Below are 21,167 nucleotides of genomic sequence, written 5' to 3'. Positions count from 1 at the left end.
GAGACTCAGGTTCAATCCTTGGGTCTGGAAGATCCCCTAGAAGGAAATGGCAACCCACTCCAGTATTCTTGCCTGAGAAATCCCATGGACAGAGGAGCCTGGTGGCCTACAGTCCATGGGGTCACAAAGAACTGGACACGAGTGAACATACACACGTGGCCCAAGAAGCAGTGGAAGATTCACAAACCCTCCAAATGTCTCAGGGCCACTTGCATCTGGGAAAAGAGGTGGTGTGTGATACAAAGAGCATTCCTAGTATGTACACCTAACATGTAAAAGCTAAAAAAAGTGAAATCTGTTGTTCATTAGTATACTGGTGACGAATGAAAGATTTTGAGCCAGGAAAGTTAGAGTGCAGTACAAATCTCAAAAACAAACAAACAAGGGAAAAGTTAAAAGGAACACGCTGCTCTCTGTGCTCGTCACCAGGTGAGCTGTTCTGTCATTTGATGCAGACCTCCTCGTCAACACCTGTGTTCAGAGAGCACTTCACCAGGCCCAGGGTGGACGTTCGGGCACAATAGGTAAACCCCAGGCTGAACTTCACCGTCACATACATGGGTGGTCACATAAGATGGCTGTTTTCTGAATACTCCAACCAAGATCTGCTCCACCACACCCTTGCTGGAATAATGACCCCTTCTCAGTGGCACAACTGGCAAAATTCTTCAGAACTGAAGGGGAGATAAAGAGTTTTTCAGACGAACAAAAAATGAAGTTCATCACCCCTAGACCAGCCTTATAAGACGTGTTAAAGGGAGTCCTTTAGGCTGCTGATCAGAACCACCTGAACAAAGGGAAAAATTCTTGTGCTAGAATCGTTTCTGGTGGAGGTATTGGAATGAACAGCCATCATCAAGACAGAACTCATCCACTACAGAGCCCCAGTGCTTAGAGCCAGCTGGAGTCCCTTTGGAGCATCAGTCGTGGTGCCTGTGGTTTTTCCTGTAGTCGTCTTCACTGGTACCGCACTCCTGCCCCTTGGATGTAGTGGCCAGGGCTGCCAGGATCTTCACAGTGCACGCTCCTTCCCAGGGAGCAAACGTCTTGAATCGAGTTGTGGCAGACCTCATTTGATCCTGGCAGAAACACATCAGTTATGGTAGCTTTTGGTTCTGTGACTGGATTGACCACTAAAGCACTTTCTTTCAGGCAGCTCTCTGTTGAACCTGGCTGCTTGCACCAGATTTCCAAGATGATAAACTTCCATGTTCCTTCAAGACCATGCTTAAGCCTCCTGTGAAAACCTGGCCCCTCCAAATACAGTTGGTCACTTCCTTAACACTCACCGTGATGTTCTGCAGTTGTTTCCAGGTCTGTTATCCACACAGAGCTGTGTGTTTCATGATGGTGGGGACTGCAGCCTCTCTTCTGAGGGCCTTGTGCAGTAATCGGCTCAGAGCAGATGCTCTGTAAATGTTGAATTTGTAGTCGGGGTTCAGGAGTTTACTAAGGTTTCTGTGCTGCTTTCTTCAATTTCTGCAGGCTGCAGCAATTGGTTGATCGAGTGCTGGAACGTTTTCAGGCATCTGGACTAATAGTGAAAGAGTGGAATAGTGTGAAACTCCATGCTACAGTCATGAATACTCTGTTCAGGAAAGACCCCAATGGTAAGTGCTCCACAGAACCACAGTACAGTTTGTGACCAGCAAGGTCTAATGATATCCCTGGGGTTTGAAGAGAATGGGCTATCAAAGGATCTCTGACATATCTTTTTTATATCCATTATCTTGTTTTGATGAGTACAGTGGAAGAGGGCAGGGGCATATCATGCATGGGACTGTATAGCTTCTCAAATCTTACACTCTTCTTGCACATAAGGTTGCTAGATGTAGCAAATAAAAATGCAGGATTCCTAAGTAAATTTTAGGTGGACAGTGAATAATTGTTTTAGTGTAACTATGTCCTAAGGAATGCATGGCAGCTTTTTTTTTTTTTTTTTCAGAAACAAGAGAAGATTAACTAATAAAAGTAAATGTTAGAGCAGTGATTCTCAACTAGGGGCAGTTTTGTCCTCCCAGAGGACATTATCTGGAGACACTTGGGTTGTCACAGTTAGGGAAATGGGAGTGGGTTGCTATTGGCATCTAATGCATAGAGTTTAGGGGTGCTGCTTATCCCTCTCCAATGCACAGGACAAGCCCCTCATAATGAAGAATTTTTCAGCCCTGAATGTCAGTAGCACCAAAGTTGAGAAACTTTGTGTTAATGTTTTTTTCCCCTCCTGAATCTAAAAGCCTTCATATAAAAATGCCTTGTTTTAACCCTTTATTTGGGATAATAATCTGCATTTTAAAAAGGATTATTTTTCTTCCCATCCCCACCTGCCAAGTGAAAGCCGTCTGGCACATTCAGCATCTATTTGAACAGGAGCTACAAATTCAAGTTATGTGCAGCTTCTTCTTTAAAGCCTGTTGTTCAAAATATAACACCACCAAAACCCCATATTTAGGTTTTATTACCTTTGTTAGGACTGACCTTAGTTTTAGAAAGTCTTCATTGGAAGAGGACTTCATTAGGACTCCATTAGAACCCATGAACTATTTAAGATTTATAGTTTAGGACAGTTTTGTATCCCTTTTTGCCAAAGTACATCTTTTAATTTCTCTCAGATACATACCAGAGATCTCAACTGTAAGCTGATTTAGCCATTGTAGGACTGAGAGAGACGTAGCTATCCAATTCTTAGTTCTAGTGTTACGTTTTTTTGGTGCTAGATTGTATTTTAAGGGAACACATGTATACCTGTGGCGGATTCATTTTGATATTTGGCAAAACTAATACAGTTATGTAAAGTTTAAAAATAAAATAATATTAAAAAAAAAAAAAGACTTTTAAAAATAAATTGTTGTCTTTAAATCTTAGTTCAGAGCTCTTACAACTTATTTCATGCCCCATTATTACCTAACCTCTTAACGTAAAAGAGTTGACTTATATAGCAGTCTGTTTCTTTTAAATTGTGTGGATTCAGATGTATATTCAGTTGGCACCAGAGCATCATATAGGAAAATATTCTGTGTTGACAGTCTAGTTATCCTTTCCTATTGACAGATATTTTAAATGTAACAGCTTTATTGAGATATGATTCATATAGTATATAATTTATCCATTTAAAATATATAATTCAGTAATTTTTAGTATAGTGAGTTATGCAGCCTTTACCACAGTACATTTTGAAACATTTTCATCACCCCAGAAAGCAACTCTCTAGTTACTGGCAGTGACTCCCCGTTTCCCCCTTGCCGTTCAGTCCTCAGCACTACCAGTCTACTTTCTGTACAATGAATTTGCCTTTTCTGCATATTTCACATAAATACTGATAGAATCATGCAATATGGGATCTTCTGTGACTGGCTTCTTTCACTTAGCATAATGTTTATAAGGTTCAGCCACGATACAGTGTCATTCCTTTTTATTACCAAATAATAACCCATTGTATGGACATAGCACATTTTATTTATCCATTCAGCAGTTGATGGACATTTGTATTGTTTCCACTTTTGGGCTATTATGAAAAATGCTGCTGTAAACATTTATGTATGTATTTTTATGTTTTCATTTCTATTAAGTAAATACTGAAGAGTGAAATTGCAGAGTCATGATTAATGCAAAGTTGTAACTTTTTGCGTAACTGCCAGACTGTTTTCCACAGTGGCTGCGCCGTCTTACATTCCCGCAAGCCGTACAGTAGCCACCCTGCCTTATCTGCAGGAGGTACGTTCCAAGGTCCCCAGTGGATAGCTGAAACCATATACCAGACATCCTGTATTTTTCCTATGCATGAATACCTATGATAAAGTTTAATTCATAAATTAAGTACAGTAAGAGATTAACAACTAATAGTAAAATAGAAGAATTAAACAATATACTATAATAAAAATTATGTGACTGTTATCTATCTCTCTCAAAATTTCTTCTTGTACAAATTTAATGCCTTTTTCATTTTCACTAAGCACTACCATGCACCATGATCGTAACTTTTGCAGTTTGAGATATGACAGCAAAACTAGTTACGAATTTCTTTTTCCTTCATCCCAATTTCATTGATAGATTTGTTCTTACTGTAGATCTTAGCAAACTTTAGCTAAGATTTTTTTCTTTCCTTATTAAGTCACAAATGTTCGTTCACTTTTTCACTTAAAGAAAGCACTTTATGGCTTCTCTGGCATCTCCAAATTGCTAGCATCAGTATTCTTGCGTTTTGAGGCCATGATTAAATAAAATAAGGGTGACTTGAACACAAGCCATGCAACACCTTGGCAGTCATGATAACTGAGAGAAAGGGGTATGTTGGACAAAGTGGTGATACTTCCTGGATGGGATGGATCACACTGCTCAGAATGGTGCATGATTAAAACCTTAGAAATTGTTTATTTCTGGAATATTCCATTTAATGTTTTCTGACCTTAGTTGACCATGGGTAACTGAAAAGGTGGAAAGAAGAACCATGAACAAGGAGGGATGCAGTACATGAGGGCTTCAATTTCTCTACATCTTTACCTGCACTTATTATCTGTCTTTTTTGTTATTGCCATCATCTTGAGTGTGAAGTGGTATCTCGTTGTGGTTTTGATCTACATTCCCCTCATGGCTAATGCTATTTACTTATAGATTTTGAACCTGTTAGTAAACATTTCAATCTCCAGATTTCATTACTGCTTTTTTAAATTGACATTTACCTAGTATGAATTTTGCTTTATAAAGTTTCACGTTTTCTTTTAACAGGGGACCTATTTTTAAGTTGTGAAATATACATGGAATTGGGCTCTTTATAAGAGAATAGTTTTCATTAAAGAAGTAGTCCTATAGTTACCCAGGTGTAATTCTGATGGACTTTCTAAAGTATATTATCTTCCTGGGATTAGCTCTTTGAATATATTTTATCAGTTCTGATGTGGCAATCTTCATAGTTACATACAATAAAAGAGTATACTCAAAAGTAGAAATACAGATACTTTTAAGTGTCTGTTGGTGGGCAGGAAAAAGTGGGTATTTCAGAAAATATTCTGTGAGTTAAATAATTCTTGAAGATGTTTTGAATTTTATATACCTTGGATACTTCTCTATCTTGTATTTTCTTTTGAAAAGGCTGTTGAATACATTGTTTTGCTTTTTCATAATGGTTATCCTTTTCTTTGATATCCATTTTTCTCCTGCTGTATTTGAAGGACAGCTTTTGGGATAAGCAAGCTAAATTAATACAAGGAGTTAGAGCACAGCTTTGATGAGGCTAAGGTCGTAGATTTGCAGATTTCTGTGTAGAACGTAAGGATACCTTTGATTGGAACTGGAGAGGTTTTTCTCATTTCAGGGGAGTCCTTAAATCAACCCAAACCATGATTATCAGCATTTTTGACTAGTTAATGGGTGAACTTTTATGTATTTAAAAATGTGTACAGCTTATAAGGAATCTTGGGTTTTAGACTGCAGGGAATCTTTGGAAATCACCCACTCTTAACTTCTAACTTTGTAAATGAGGAACTGAAGAGATATAATTTGCCTAAGAATATGGTTTGTTATGTAGTTTATGTACAGTGAGTACTTGGACAATGTTGAATGAATAAATATATACCGAATGAGTTGATGACAGAGCTGAGACTAGTCTCTTGACTATAATAATATGATGTTTTCCCCTCCATGTTATGTTACTTTCCAGGCTTCCCTCATAGCTCAGTTGGTAAAGAATCCACCTGCAATGCAGGAGAACCCTGTTTGATGCCTGGGTTGGAAAGATCCCCTGGAGAAGGGGTAGGCTACCCACTCCAGTATTTCAGGGTTTCCCTTGTGGCTCAACTAATAAAGAATCCTCCTGCAATGCAGGAGACCGGGGTTCGGTCCCTGGGTTGGGAAGATCCCCTGGAGAAGGGAAAGGCTACCCACTCCATTATTTTGGCCTGGAGAATTCCATAGACTGTATAGACTATGGACTTGCAAAGAGTCGGACACTCAGAGACTTTCACTTTTTCGCTATGTTACTTTCTAGGTAGTACATGAAGATCTTGCTAGTTGTCCCTGTAGAAATCCAAGAGAAAACAGACAGCTCAATAACCCAAGCTTCTGTTCTAACATTGTCTTTGGAATATTTACAGCTGAAGGCAGGTACAATCTCTACACAGCGGATGGCAAATATATCTTCAAGGAAAGAGAATCATTTGATGGCCGAAACATTTTAAAGGTCAGTACAAATCTGAGTGAATTGGAAATCCTTTGGCATGTGTCCTAAAATAAGGGAGGACAATAAGTTTTCCTTTTAACAGTAAAGTATATTTTTCTTATACTTCCCATGAGGATTATTGACTGAAAGGATGGTTAAACTTCTTTTCATTGTCCTAAAAGAGAAATCTTTTTGACTTGTTAAGGCTGTTGGTGTCTCTTAGAGTACTTAAAGTTGATGATTTAAGAAACAACTATACTATTTGAATCCATAGGAATAAGTTGATTTTAACCTTGTGAATCTTACTCTGTATTTTACCCTTGAAGGACTGAGTGTGCATTTTTTAAGTGAAGAATTGTCTTGTTCTAGTAGATTTTTCTCTTCACCCACAGAGTCACTCTCCAAAGTTCCTGTGTAATCTATTTTTACTCAGGAACAGCCCATGTGCTAAAAAGTAGGTGGTCCATTTCTGACTGTTGAGGATTTGCTTCTGAGTGTTAAATTAACCTCTGAAATTTAAATGAAAAGGGTTCTTCAGGATTGCATTATCTTTCTCCCACAGACGACATTCTATAACATCCACAGTTTAGGCCCTCTCTGTCAGGTTAACATGCCATTGTGCCTCTAGGAAAAGGGAAACATAAGTTGATATCAAAGGAAAGGTTTTTGATTCTTCATTTTACTTGTTCTATAGTGGTTTGGGTCATGTATTTTCAAGGCCATGGGTGTTTTTTGGAGCTGGGAGGGAGAGGATGTAAATAATAAAACTTCAGAGCAAGCTCTAGCTTTAGAAATGTTTTTTTCTTTTTCCTCCATTCCTTTATCTTGTCACTTGACAGATTTCTTGCCAAATGCCTAATGTGACCCCATTGCCTCTAATTAATGACATCACTCTTCAGCAGCTGCAAGCTTCTCATTGCAGAGCCTAGCAGAGCAATGGCAGCATTCTCTTTAGGCAGGCATTCCAGCTCCCACATTACAGAGCTTTGTTGATTCCTTCTTTTCCTTGATACCTTTCCTCTCTTTGAATAGTTTTATTTTCAGAGTAGTTCTGGTAGCTTCAGTTTGAGTGGCAGGTTGCTAATGAATTCAGTTGCAGTTAACTTTTTTCCCAGGCCACAGCTTTATTGTGATATGAATCTCTTTCCTCCTCTAGCTCATTTCCTGAGGCTTTTAAAATAATAGCATTAATTATTTTGCTTTTTTTTGTTACTGTTAATTTGGTAAAGAAAGAAGCTAGATGAATGGGGAAAGAAATCTGTTGGAATGACTCAAGCCAACTTGGTTCCTTTGAAATTAGAATTAAGCCCAAAAGGTATATTGATGCAAGTTGCGGGTGAGGTGCTTTGACATCTGTAAGAAGGAGGTAACCACAGGTAGCCTGAGAAGTGGCTGTATGAACAGTATGGGTCTCTTGTTTGGTATTTAACTTCTCTCATTCTGGAAAGTCGGTTTTCCATTTAAAGATGCTTGACTTGGAAATCTTTCTAACCCACCCCAATGATAACATGGACATAGCTCCCTCTAGTGTTGACAAAGCTTGCTGTAATAGTTGTACCCTTACTGTTTAATGCCTAATTGGAGTTTTAGAACTGGGCCCAGCGAGGTTCTTGCCAACTATTTAGTCCAGTTCCACATTTTACTCTCTAAGGGTGCAAGATCCAATATGATTAAAGTGACTTGTCAAAGGTTACTGCTAGATAGTAGCAGAGTTTGAATCAGAAAAAAAGATTTAAAACTCACAAATTAGCTTTTCTACCTTCTTCATAAAGATGCTCAGTGTTTAGGCAGAGATCAGTAGATACTTGAAATTGGGCCTCTCTGTTTGAAATGTGATAATATCTGACTGACTGGACATAAATGTTGGGGCAGTGGATATGCCAGTTAGTCTAAAACTGGCTAATTAACAAATAGACTTTTGAGGTGAATGTAATACTAACACCAACAGATACTGACTGTGTGCTATCTGTCAGACCATGTGCATTGCAGATAAAACAGTCATTATGATACAGTCCCTACCTTCCAGGAGCTTCCTATCTCTGAGAGATACAGCAGATTAATAGGTAATTACAGTATAAAATGATGGGAGCAGATTATGAGATGGAGGAAGAGAAGTACCTTTGAACACAGTTCCTTTGAACACAGGTAGTTGTAACAAAATATCTTTTGATAGAATCTACAACGTATTATTTTTTAATCATTAGTTCCAGAAAATATAATCTTTCAGTTATATTTAATCAAAGGAATAAACTTTTCTTTGAGAATAAAGATAAAATGTAGCATCCAACACTGATTCCCCAGACATATAAGAGGTAATAGCTATATTTATAAAGTAGCTATAGGAGTGCACTTTTTTGGAATTACAAGTCTTTCTCAATTAGAATATGAAAACACATGGCCCCTGAATCCCTGGCAAAAAAAACAAGCAAGAGATTAAAAAAACCGATGGATTATATATGTAGTTTTTGTACCAGATATAATTATTAAGTTCAGAAAGGAAAAAAAATCACTTTCACTAACAACATAGGAACTGACTTGGAGTAAACAGAAAGGTTAACAGCATTGGTTGTTAAGGAGCCCAAGTATATGTGTGCAGCATATTAACAGCTACACAGGTCAAGGATCAGGAATGCTAGTGATGGGAAGCAGCCTTGGAAAAAAATCAACTTCATCTGCTATTCAAAGAGAAACAAAACGAGAATGCGAGTCATTGCTCATTGCTGTAAGAATTTAATGAGTAACAGCCAATTGCTATTCTACTCCATGAAGAGAATTGGTCCTTTTGATTCAGTGCAATATTATGTTTTCTGGATGCCTTAATAAGAAAAAAAAAGATCTCCAATGACTTTTGGAGGTAGAAGCTATGTTTTTGTTTTGTATAGCTCTTTTGAGAGTTCTTGCAGCTGTTATAGACTAATATCTGATTATTCCTTGTTAAAATAAGAATTTTATTATTCTAAGAAGGACTTTGAAAGAAGAACTGATAACTAGAGAATGATTCCCTTGTGTTTTTCAAACCAGAAAAGCAATGTATTTAGTAGTGGTAGTTTTTTATGAAAGACTGACAGATGGCTCTGAAAGGAAGATGTACATGCGAGTGAAGATGACCTTGGCCTCATTAATAGGATAGTGTGCTGTCAGAGTTTCCATTTCTCATCTAAGAGATAGGAGCAAAGATGTGGTTTGGTTATCTGTAACGCAGTGATAAGCTTGTAAATGGAGAAATCATGCTGACCTAAAAACATTCTGCCAGGAAATAACTGTTCCCTCACTAGCTAGAAGTAGGATAGTCATTGACTGCCAGCTTCTGGAGGGAGAAGTGGTCTTAGTGGCAGTCTTGTTTGGGGGACCTATGAAATGCCCTTATGCAGTTGAATCAGTATTCTAAGACTATGCTCTCAGCAGATTGAATAGGGGTGCAGTAGTAACTGTTTAAAAGCATAGCTTCTAAATGCAAGGTGAAGAGGAGACATTAGAGCCCTAGCTTGTACTCTCCACAGTACAAATAAAGACACAGTAATATATTTGGGAAGGAATAGAAAGTACTGGAGAAGGAAATGGCCACCCACTCCAGTATTCTTGCCTGGAGAGTCTTGTGGACAGAGGAGCCTGGTGGGCTGCTGTCCATGGGGTCGCACAGAGTCAGACACGACTGAAGCGACTTAGCATGCATGCATACATGCATTGGAGAAGGAAATGGCAACCCACTCCAGTGTTCTTGCCTGGAGAATCCCAGGGACAGAGGAGCCTGGTGGGCTGCCGTCTATGGGGTCACACAGAGTCAGACACGACTGAAGCAACTTAGCAGCAGCAACAGAATGTACTGTAGGTCCAAAAGCAAAGGACAAAAGTGCCATTTCTTTAGATACTTAAAAATCCTGGAGCATATAAACCAAGTAAAAAGCACATGTGTTTCCATTTTATATATAAGAATATTTAAATTTAGAGAAAGAGGGAATTGGCAGTATTTTACTATATTAATATTTAATAGTACTTTACCTGAGAATATGTTTTAAATCTAGCTAGCTACATTGAGATTTTTCTTGAAAGATGTAAATAAGAGTGACTCAAGTATTTCATTCAGTTTTGCTCTTTTTCCATCTCTGGCTCTTAAAGTATTTAAGAGGACAGTAGAATGAATACATTTAAGTGAGTGCTTTATTTAGTTTTTATTACTTAGGGAAGTTTCTATAAGGAAGATGTTTTAAAATGCATGCTGTTTATTCTCTTGGTAAAAGTGCACAAACATATATGTACTTTTAAACAAATAATCATAAAGTGAACAATGTAACTAACTACCAAGGTCAAAAAGCAGAAAGTGCCTCACATGCCCCTCCCTGGCCAACTCTGGTCTGTTTGTCTTAAGGTAACAAAGGCACAATTAAGTTCCCAAACACTGTTAGTGAAGAGGTTTGTTTTCAATGATTACTTTGTTTTGGAGTATTAGAAGAATATTGAAAAAAGGAATACATTTTTATTCTTTCAAGGGAAGAGAGATTAGACTGAGAACTCAGTCATGATTTTTTTTAAGAGTATATTAATGACTACAAAGGAAGACAAGCATTTAGAAAGTATATTATTTCTGAGGAAGAAAAGATTGTGTTTTTTTCTTATCCAATTCAGTACTAAGCTGTATTACATACTGTTCTTCAAAATTACTCCTTAGTCTTGTGGTTCATCTTTAGAACTTTTTCCTCAAACTTACCTTTTTCAGAAAGCCTGTCCTTGAAAATCTATCACTAAATGTTTCATTGCACTATTACATCAGTATTAATAACAGCAAATTGAATGTAGAAAGAAGTTGCTGTCTCTCATTACCACCACAGCTGTGGTGTCATTTTTGCCACCTGATATTTCTGTGACTTGAAATTTTAATTTTATTTAAGTAGAATCACTAAGCAGATGCCACTTTCTCTTTAAGCTGTTCATGCTTATACACCATGGACACTTACTAAATTCACCATGCTTGGACATACTAATATTTTGTAATAGCTTTTATCCATACATTGAAAGCAATCACATCATTCTTGACAATCATGTAAAATAGGCATCTTGTTAGAGGAACAAGTGTACAACTTTCTGAAGAATTTCACTTGGAAAATGAAAATGAGATGCTGTGGAAAAGGTTTCTGTCAGAAGAGAGTTCATAGAAATAACATATATACCCACATATGTACATATTCAATTAAGGTTTAGAAAATAATGTCAAGGAAATCTCTGACAGTGTGGAGAGAGACAGAAAATATGAGGGAAAAAATCTGACGAAGAGGATCCTCAAAGCAGTGCAAAAATTAACTGTTAGGATTCTTAAGGGGAGAACATAGACCTTGGAGTCTTGAAGTTGGATGAAAGAGCCCCAGGACTGGTAGTGTTTCCAGGGACTTGGCAATAGTAAAGGGAAAAAAAAAAAAAAAAAAACTCTGGAAGAAAGTCTCATCACTCTCTGCCTAAAAATATTTTTCCAAAGAATTTTTGCCCCCCAAATGGCCAACACACAAATAACTAGGCATATGAGGAAATTACCCACCGTGAGCAAACAGACATCCAGAACTATCATAGACATGAAATAACTAAAATTATCATCAGACTTTGGCTAAAAATAACTTTTTTCTAATCAGGTAATTGGAAACTATTGCAAAGAAAAAGTGATGTAGCAGTTTTGAAAAAGAACCAAGTAGAAATACTAGAACTGTGAAACTGTGTAAGTGAACGTAAGAGCTCAGTGGATGGATTTGGCAGCAAATTAGATATGGCTGCAGAGGGAAATAGTGACCTAGAAATTATATCAGAAAATATCCAGCATGTTACATTTGCAGAGAGGAAAAGTAAAAATTACAGATAAGAGAAAAAGAGGCATATAGGAGAGAATGAGACGTCCTAACACACATTTAATTTGAATCCCAGAAGGAGAGGAGAGAGAGAATGGGCCAAAGCTGATGAAAGACATCAACCTACAGATTAAAGAAGCCAAGTGAATTCCAGTTTTGTTGAGTGAGCTTATATTGCACTTTTCTTTCCTACAACTTGTGACTGAATCATGGACAGCATTAACTAAACTACTTAGACCCCAGCACTTTTTAAATTGAATGTCCAGAATTCGTTGGCAGTATCCACATTACAAAGGACAAAAACCAGGAAATCAACAGAAGAATGCTTTGATTAAAGTTGTTATTTTAATTTTTTTTAAAAGGATAAAAGGTATCCAGGAATTCTTTTTACAGTTTTTGTAACTTTCTGTAAGACTGAAACTTCATCGACATACAAAATTTTTAAACTAAAAAAAGGCAAGGAAAGAGAAGGGAAATAGGACACTACCATTTGTTATTGTTGTGTGTGTGTATGTGTGTGTGTGTTTATTTTTTTTTTAAGAAAATTTGCTGAAGTCTTACCTGTGTTTTGTTCAGCATTTAGGATAGATGCAACTTTTATTAATTCTTGATCTTACCACAAAATTTGGCCCATTTAATTTCAAAGGGTATTAGAATTTAATGTAAGAAACAACTTCCTGATTAGGATGTCTCATATTGAGCATGCTACTAATAAGATAGTGAAAGTGAAAGATGCGACTTTCACTAAAATTGAAAACTGTCTGAAGGCATTTTCTCGTTTGGTTTTGGTTTTCTCCTCACGTCCCCAGGTGAAGCACTGAGATTCTTCCATTTAAAAACCCAGAACCTGAAACCCTCACTGGTCAACTCCAGTGTGTGTAGGAGGCCCCAGACCTTCGCGGTGTCTTTGAAGCCCAGCCCCCTGGTTTCCGTTTGGGTTTCCTGCCTTGGTTGGGAGTTGAGTTTTGCGTTTCCGTGTTTCACGTGTATCTTGTTCACTGTCGTCGAGGTCGAGCTTCACTGCGGCAGCAGCAGAGCAGAGTGTACATTCTGATTTGCTACGTTTATATATATCTTGAAGCTAAATGTATATATGAGTAGTTTGCCATGAGATAACACAGTGTAAACAGTAGACACCCAGAAATTGTGACTTCTGTGTTCTCTCCATTTGAGTATTTTGTAATTTTTTTGAAATATTTGTGGACATAAATAAAAACAAGCTACACTACAAAAAAAAAAAAAAAAAAAATGTTTTTTGTTTTATTTAAGAAAATAGTGTATATCTCTATAAAGCCATTCTTCCCACCAGCATCCCTTTCAGGCTTTTCCCTACTTAATTCCATGAAACCTATCTGTCAGCTCTATTATTACACTGAAACAGCAGGATAAAAAAGTCAGCAACAGCCCCCATTTGTCCCATGCCTTGACCTACTTTTATTTTTTCCCAGTAACCACATTGAGAATTTTAAGCCCTTTTCTCTTTCAAATGTTCTCTTCTCTTGGCTTCACTGGCAATTGGTTCTGCTGGTTTTTTCCCTTTTTCTGGATATGCCTTTTTTTTTTTTAATTCATTGGCTTATATGGCTAGGTCCTGAAGTTTTGTCCTTATCTCTCACTTTTACTGCAGTCTTGTTCTATCCAAATCCCACTCATTCTTCAGAGTCCTATACAGATGTTATGTCCTCTATAATGGTGAGGGCCATCCCAGTCAGTGGCAAGCTTCTAGCTCTCAGTGCCTTGCCTCCACCCCTTACTTTGTGCAGAAACTGTCAGTGCTTAGCCATGTCTCTTGTGCTGGCAAGCATTTAGGGAGCTAAAACTGTTTTCTACAAAGATCAGAAACCTGTAAATTTCTGTTGATTTTTCTTTTCAAAAAAGAAAAGAAAAAGGTTTTGTTTGACGAAGGGGGTGTTTTTTTGCCCCATACTTGAAATTGTAAACTCTCAGGAGTCAGCAAGCTATGGTCTAAGGACCAAATTTGCCCTGTTACCTGTTTCGTTGTGTGGCCCTCAAACTATGAATAGTGTTTCTATTTTTTTAATGGTTGAAAAAAATTAAAAGAAGAATAATAGTTCATGACATGTAAAAATTATATGAAATTCTAATATCAGGGTCTCTAAGTAAAATTGTATTAGAGCACAGCAATCTTCCTTTATTTATCCACTGACTGCGTTTGTGCCACAGCGCCATAGTTAAGTAGTTGTGACGACAGAGTATGGCTATTTGATCCTTTGTATGTATGTTTATACATGTATGGGACTTCCCAGGCGGATGAGTGGTAAAGAATCTGCCTACAATGCAGAGACTCAGATTTGATCCCTGAATCTGGAAGATCCGCTGGAGAAGGAAGTAGCAACCCACTGTAGTATTCTCGTCTGGGAAATCCCATGGACAGAGGAGTCTAGGAGTGCTACATACAGTCCATGGGTTTGCAAAAGAGTCAGACATGACTTAGCAAGTAAACAACAGCAACTTGAACCTTTATGGAAAAAGTTTGCTGACCCCTGTCTTAAAGGTTAGTATTTAGTTTAAATTTTTTTTTTAATTTCACCCAATGTCCTTCCTGCTTTATGATTAGATATGTGCTCATATTTAATAGGCACTCAAGATATATTTTGGAGAAGGCAATGGCACCCCATTCCAGTACTCTTGCCTGGAAAATCCCATGGGCGGAGGAGCCTGGTAGGCTGCAGTCGATGGGGTCGCTAAGAGTCGGACATGACTGAGCAACTTCACTTTCACTTTTCACTTTCATGCATTGGAGAAGGAAATGGCAACCCACTCCAGTGTTCTTGCCTGGAGAATCCCAGGGACAGGGGAGCCTGATGGGCTGCCGCCTATGGGGTCGCACAGAGTCGTACACGACTAAAGTGATTTAGCAGCAGCAGGAAGATATATTGGTAGGCTGCAGTCCATGGGGTTGCTAAGGGTCGGACACGACTGAGCAACTTCACTTTCACTTTTCACTTTCATGCATTGGAGAAGGAAATGGCAACCCACTCCAGTGTTCTTGCCTGGAGAATCCCCGGGATGGGGGAACCTGGTGGGCTGCTATCTATGAGGTCGCACAAAGTCGGACATGACTGAAGTGACTTAGTGGCAGCAGCAGCAGCAGCAAGATATATTATTGCCAAATTCAAACTGAAATTGAAGAAAGTGGTGAAAACCACTAGACCATTCAGGTATGACCTACATCAAATCCCTTATGACTATACAGTGGAAGTGAGAAATAGATTTAAGGGACTAGATCTGATAGACTACCTGATGAACTATGGATGGAGGATCATGACATTGTACAGGAGACAAGAATCAAGACCATCCCCAAGAAAAAGAAATGCAAAAACGTAACATGGCTGTCTGAGGAGGCCTTACAAATACCTGTGAAAAGAAGGGAAGCGAAAAGCAAAGGAGAAAAGGAAAGATATAAGCATCTGAATGCAGAGTTCCAAAGAATAGCAAGGAGAGATAAGAAAGCCTTCCTCAGCAATCAATGCAAAGAAATAGAGGAAAACAACAGAATGGGAAAGACTAGAGATCTCTTCAAGAAAATTAGAGATACCAAGGGAACATTTCATGCAAAGATGGGCTCGATAAAGGACAGAAATGGTATGGACCTAACTGAAGCAGAAGACATTAAGAAGAAGGGCAAGAATACACAGAAGAACTGTACAAAAAGATCTTCATGACCCAGATAATCACGATGGTGTGATCACTCACCTAGAGCCAGACATCCTGGAATATGAAGTCAAGTGGCTAGTGGAGGTGACAGAATCACAGTTGAGCTATTTCAAATCCTGAAAGATGATGCTGTGAAAGTGCTGCACTCAATATGCCAGCAAATTTGGGAAACTCAGCAGTGGCCAGTCAGTTTTCATTCCAATCCCAAAGAAAGGCAATGCCAAAGAATGCTCAAACTACCGCACAATTGCAGTCATCTCACAACGCTAGTAAAGTAATGCTCAAAATTCTCCAAGCCAGGCTTCAGCAATACGTCCACCATGAACTTCCAGATGTTCAAGCTGGTTTTAGAAAAGGCATAGGAACAAGACATCAAACTGCCAACATCCACTGGATCATCGAAAAAGCAAGAAGAGTTCCAGAAAAACATCTATTTCTGCTTTATTGACTCTGCCAAAGCCTTTAATTGTGTGGATCACAATAAACTGTGGAAAATTCTGAAAGAGATGGGAATACCAGACCACCTGACCTGCCTCTTGAGAAACCTGTATGCAGGTCAGGAAGCAACAGTTAGAACTGGACATGGAACAACAGACTGGTTCCAAATAGGAAAAAGAGTACATCAAGGCTGTATATTGTCACCGTGCTTATTTAACTTCTATGCAGAGGACATCATGAGAAACGCTGGACTGGAAGAAACACAAGCTGGAATCAAGATTGCCGGGAGAAATATCAATAACCTCAGATATGCAGATGACACCACCCTTATGGAAGAACGTGAAGAGGAACTGAAGAGCCTCTTGATGAAAGTGAAAGAGGAGAGTGAAAAAGTTGGCTTAAAGCTCAACATTCAGAAAACGAAGATCATGGCATCCGGTCCCATCACTTCATGGGAAGTAGATGGGGAAACAGTGGAAACAGTGTCAGACTTTTTTTGGGGGGCTCCAAAATCCCTGCAGATGGTGACTTCAGCCATGAAATTAAAAGACGCTTACTCCTTGAAAGGAAAGTTATGACCACCTTAGACAGCATATTAAAAAGCAGAGACATTACTTTGCCAACAAAGGTCCGTCTAGTCAAGGCTTTGGTTTTTCCTGTGGTCATGTATGGATGTGAGAGTTGGACTATAAAGAAGGCTGAGCACCGAAGAATTGATGCTTTTGAACCGTGGTGTTGGAGAAGACTCTTGAGAGTCCCATGGACTGCAAGGAGATCCAACCAGTCCATCCTAAAGGAGATCAGTCTTGGGTGTTCATTGGGAGGACTGATGTTGAAGCTGAAATTCCAATACTTTGGCCACCTGATGCGAAGAGCTGACTCATTTGAAAAGACCCTGATGCTTGGAGGGATTGGGGGCAGGAGGAGAAGGGGATGACAGAGGATGAGATGGTTGGATGGCATCATTGACTTGATGGACATGGGTTTCAGTGGAATCCGGGAGTTGGTGATGGACAGGGAGGCCTGACCTGCTGTGGTTCGTGGGGTCACAAAGAGTCGGACACGACTGAGCGACTGAACTGACTGACAAGATATATTATTTATGTCATAAGTATTGAGTTAACAGCCGTCAATCCTATTGCATTTTTGTTAACTCTTTTCAAGCAAATATTTTTTAAAAATTAGTTTACTAAATTGCAGAAAAAAGAACCCAGAGTCACAATCCTCTGTTGATAAGTTTATTTTTTAGTTAAATTTGACTGTAACTTTATTACTTCACATCAGCAAACTTCAGCTGATAGGAATAATTTCGGCCTTGAATTTACACTTTAATTTCTTTTATTTCAAAATACATCCAAAATTAGTCTTGTGTTTCTCTGTGAAAGTGAAAAAGTGAACGTATTAGCCACTTTTCGTTTCCAACTCTTTGCAACCCCATGTACTGTAGTCTACCAGGCTCCTCTCTCCGTGGAATTTTCCAGGCAAGAATACTGGAGTGGGTAGCCATTCCCTTCTCCAGGGGATTTTTCTGACCCAGCGATTGAACCCAGGTCTCCTGCATTTCAGGCAGGTTGTTTAGTGTCTGAGCCACCAAGGAAGCCCATTGTGTACACTGATTAACTTGAAACATGAACAGTGATTCCTTTCACATTTTCATTTATGCCTTATTGCAGATGTATTAATAAAAAATATTGAATGAAGAGTAAATGCCAGTGAACTTTAAAGTAAATCAGTCCCAAATACATTACTAGCATGACTATCAGAAAAACGTGACATATAGGAAGGAACCTGTGATAAGACACCTTGCCAAAATATGGCCTCTCTTGCTTTGCTGTGTTAGTGATAAAGTGTGGCTCAGCCTTCATTCTTGATGATTACAGAATGAAACTTAAGCAAATGGGAGATGTAAGAAATCATTAGGGGCTTTTCATATTTTGCTAGTAATAGAAATAATGTGTTTTATGTTAAAAATCTGAAAGACTTCTGCCAAGTGATTGGAGCATCAGATATATAAGGAAAAGTACAGTTTGAGGTGCTTCAATTTGGTTTGGTACATTTCTTGTTTTAGATTACTGGGTTGGGGGCAGGGGGACAATTTAAATCCAAGTAGGATTTCACCAAAACTTATCCTCTGAATTTGCTTCATGTGTCACTTTGCCTGGAAAGTGAAGTCTTAAAACACTAATGAGGTCACCCAAAAATATGACTGTCAGTGAGGCAAAACCATTGTTAAAATGAAAGTGGAAAACAGGCTCTTAGCTGATTTTGACAGAGCCAGCATCCATTCTAGAAAGATGCACCCTCCCTGGTCTGTTGCTGTCTGTTTATACAAGATGTTTTTTCCTCCCTTCACTCTCTTGAATTTCTGTTTATTGGCTGTTCATCTTTGCCGTGGTTCTGGGATACTTCATGCCTTGTCTTGGCTCAGGCAGGGAATGACAGGTTTGGAAAGCCTAACCTATGTGATGACAAGAAATAGGAGAAGACATTGAGAGTAGAAAGTAATTATCTGGTTAAAATTACTTTGCTTAAAATCATTTCTGTTTTTTATCAGAATGAAAAATATTTTATTGAATCCCTCCTCAATGTAAAACACTAAGCTACTGTTTGCCGTATTTCTGGGAGATGGGGACAGATATTCAGTTGGTCTCTCTGATCCCATTGCTGTGAACTCTTTGAACAGTGTACTTATTATTGTGGGAAATATTCATCTCTTTTATATATTCATATCTAGGGGTCTAGTATATCATTTTGGGTGTACTTTACAAATGAAGGGAGTTGGGTTATGATTCACTTGGATCCATTGAGTTTTATGGGGTTTTTCAGTTGTGGTAAAATATACACAAGATTCACCATGTTAACCATTTTAAGTATATAATTCAGTGGCATTAATAACCCCATCACACTGTCCTATAACCATCACTACCATCCAGCTCCAGAACTGGATCATCCCAAATTGAAACTCTGTACCCATTAAACAGTAACTTTATTCTCCCCTTCCCTCCGCCCTTAGCACTCATTATTCTGCTTTCTGTCTGTGAATTTGGCTCCTATATGTACCGCATATGAGTGGAATTATACAATATTTTCCTTGTTTCTGGTTTATTTCAATCCTATAACATTTCTAAGTTTCATCCACATTGTAGCATGTATCAGGATCTAGTTTTTTTAAGACTGACTAATATTCCACTATATGTTTACATGCCCATATAATATTCCATTGTATGCGTTATATGGGCATGAATTATATATTCCATTGTGGTTTTTTAGCTACAGTGTAAACACACCGCAAAGAATCTGATGCTGGGAAAGATTGAAGGCAAAAGGAGAAGAGGGCAGCAGAGGATGAGATGGTTAGTTATTAATAGCATCACCAACTCAATGGATATAAATTTGAGTAAATTCTGGGAGATAGTGGAGGACAGAGGAGCCTGGTGTGCTACAGTTCATGGGGTCTTAAAGAGTCGGACACGACTTGGCAACTGACCAACCACAAGCCAGTATAAATCTGTACCTAGAGATGGTGGCAGGGCACTGTCTTTTTTGAGTCAGCCTATTGTTTAGAGACCAGGCCAAATGAAACCATGTTAGATTAGGTGGCTTGGTGCCAACAAATGTCTAAGTGTTATTCCAAATGTTGGAGGACATCATGGGAAGAGATAAAGAAATGAGAGTGAAGTTCATAATGCCATGAAACTGGGATGATTTCTTAAGAAATAATGTCCTCTTTCCTGTAACTCAGTGATGAAGCAATTTTAGAATTAATGCTCATAGGTGAACATTATTATTACAAAATAAAAGTAGAAAAACAAAATATAAATCATTCAGAACGCTAGTTCAAAGTTTGTTCTCTCAGTTGTAAGTTAAAACATTGATACCAGTTCCTTAAATTGTAGAGATCTTGCAACTCCTGAAGTGTGTTGGCGGGGTGGGAGAGATAACCCTATCCCTTTCCCAAGGCCTTTTGCTTATTTGGCATTTAGCCCACACCTTTGCAGAAGGGAAGGAGGCCATCTGGACTGGATTACAGATAAGAGTGTGTCATAATAGATAATGTTGCATTGGTGCTACTGAAAGCAGGTTTCCTATGGTCCTGACAGAGGACAGAATATTTCATGTTTTGTTGTCTAATGAGATAAGATGATTTAGTTGAAAATCTAAGATAACATGTGGCAACCTCTCTCCCATCTTCCAAGGAAGCATTTCAAACCCAGCTATTTTTTGGACAGCTCCTATTTATATGTATATATACTCTTGCCAGTGCCTGATGTTGCCAAGGGGCCTCTGATGTGCTCTTTCAACTTTTCTGATTGCTGTCCTCCCATTGGAAAAGTTGGAGAGGAAGTGGCTGCACCTGATGGCCTTTTCTCCCATCTCATTGTTCTTTTTCTGAATTTGTCACTTGACACAATAGTCAGCATCTTTGTGCCCTACCAGCCTAAAGCTGCTTGCCCAGAGAACCCCCAGGCTGAGCAGAAATCATCTCTGCCCCTTTCTGCTGACTCGCACTTCCTTTCTCCTGTATGATATGTATGATACAAAGATCAAACACTTACCTCCTGTTGCTATTGTTTGAGGGACAGTTATGAGTAATCCCTGAGGGAAGATGACCAAGCTGAAAGTAAGAGTGGGAACGCATTTGAATGAGCATTAGGTGGCCGCCTTCTGAGGGAAAGAATTTATCTGTGGAAACAACCTAGATTCTGAAAGGGCATCTGCCCTTAGGGTTGGTGGGCACAGGCTTAGGGCATTGAAGAGTTCCTGCTCGCCAGCAGCCACCTGGGGCAGTTTTGCCCTGAAGAAGCAATAATATCCATGCCTGAAGGCAAGGCTTTCTCCGAAAGTAATTTTGCAGCAAACTGAATCCCAGCGGCCTCTCTCTGATGCTAATTCTGCATGGTGCTGTGGAAACTGGCAGAGCGTGCTGGTGTGTGCTGAGATGAGGTCGGGTTCTTCAGCTGTGTCAGCACAGCCTCTTCTCTCTTCCTGCCTCCTACCTCCACCCCACTTTTTTTTTCTTGCTACTTTTAAAAACCGAAAAGGGAAGGGAGAGGAGGGGAAGTCCCTTG

At 38.8% G+C, this 21,167-nt stretch overlaps 1 protein-coding gene across 9 annotated transcripts in view; it reads left to right on the top strand.

Moving 5' to 3' along the window:
• ASCC1 (activating signal cointegrator 1 complex subunit 1) overlaps positions 1–21,167 on the top strand; it is a 112,664-nt gene that overhangs the window by 76,890 nt on the left and 14,607 nt on the right. For 6 of the 9 annotated variants that reach the window (XM_055535336.1, XM_055535335.1, XM_055535354.1 and 3 more), the window contains 2 exons: positions 1,486–1,610; positions 6,090–6,175. In XM_055535336.1, the coding sequence (XP_055391311.1) occupies positions 1,486–1,610; positions 6,090–6,175 (211 nt within the window). Of the gene's footprint in view, positions 1–455; positions 525–1,152; positions 1,315–1,485; positions 1,614–5,656; positions 5,749–6,089; positions 6,176–21,167 lie in introns of those variants that run through there. The other 3 variants (XR_008698233.1, XM_055535353.1, XM_055535369.1) reach the window with 3 other exon arrangements.

The sequence above is a fragment of the Bubalus kerabau genome, chromosome 1 (assembly GCF_029407905.1).
Source record: "Bubalus kerabau isolate K-KA32 ecotype Philippines breed swamp buffalo chromosome 1, PCC_UOA_SB_1v2, whole genome shotgun sequence".
Lineage (NCBI taxonomy): Eukaryota > Metazoa > Chordata > Mammalia > Artiodactyla > Bovidae > Bubalus > Bubalus kerabau.
Note: the sequence above shows the minus strand (reverse complement) of the source record. Positions and strands in the feature narration are given on the sequence as shown.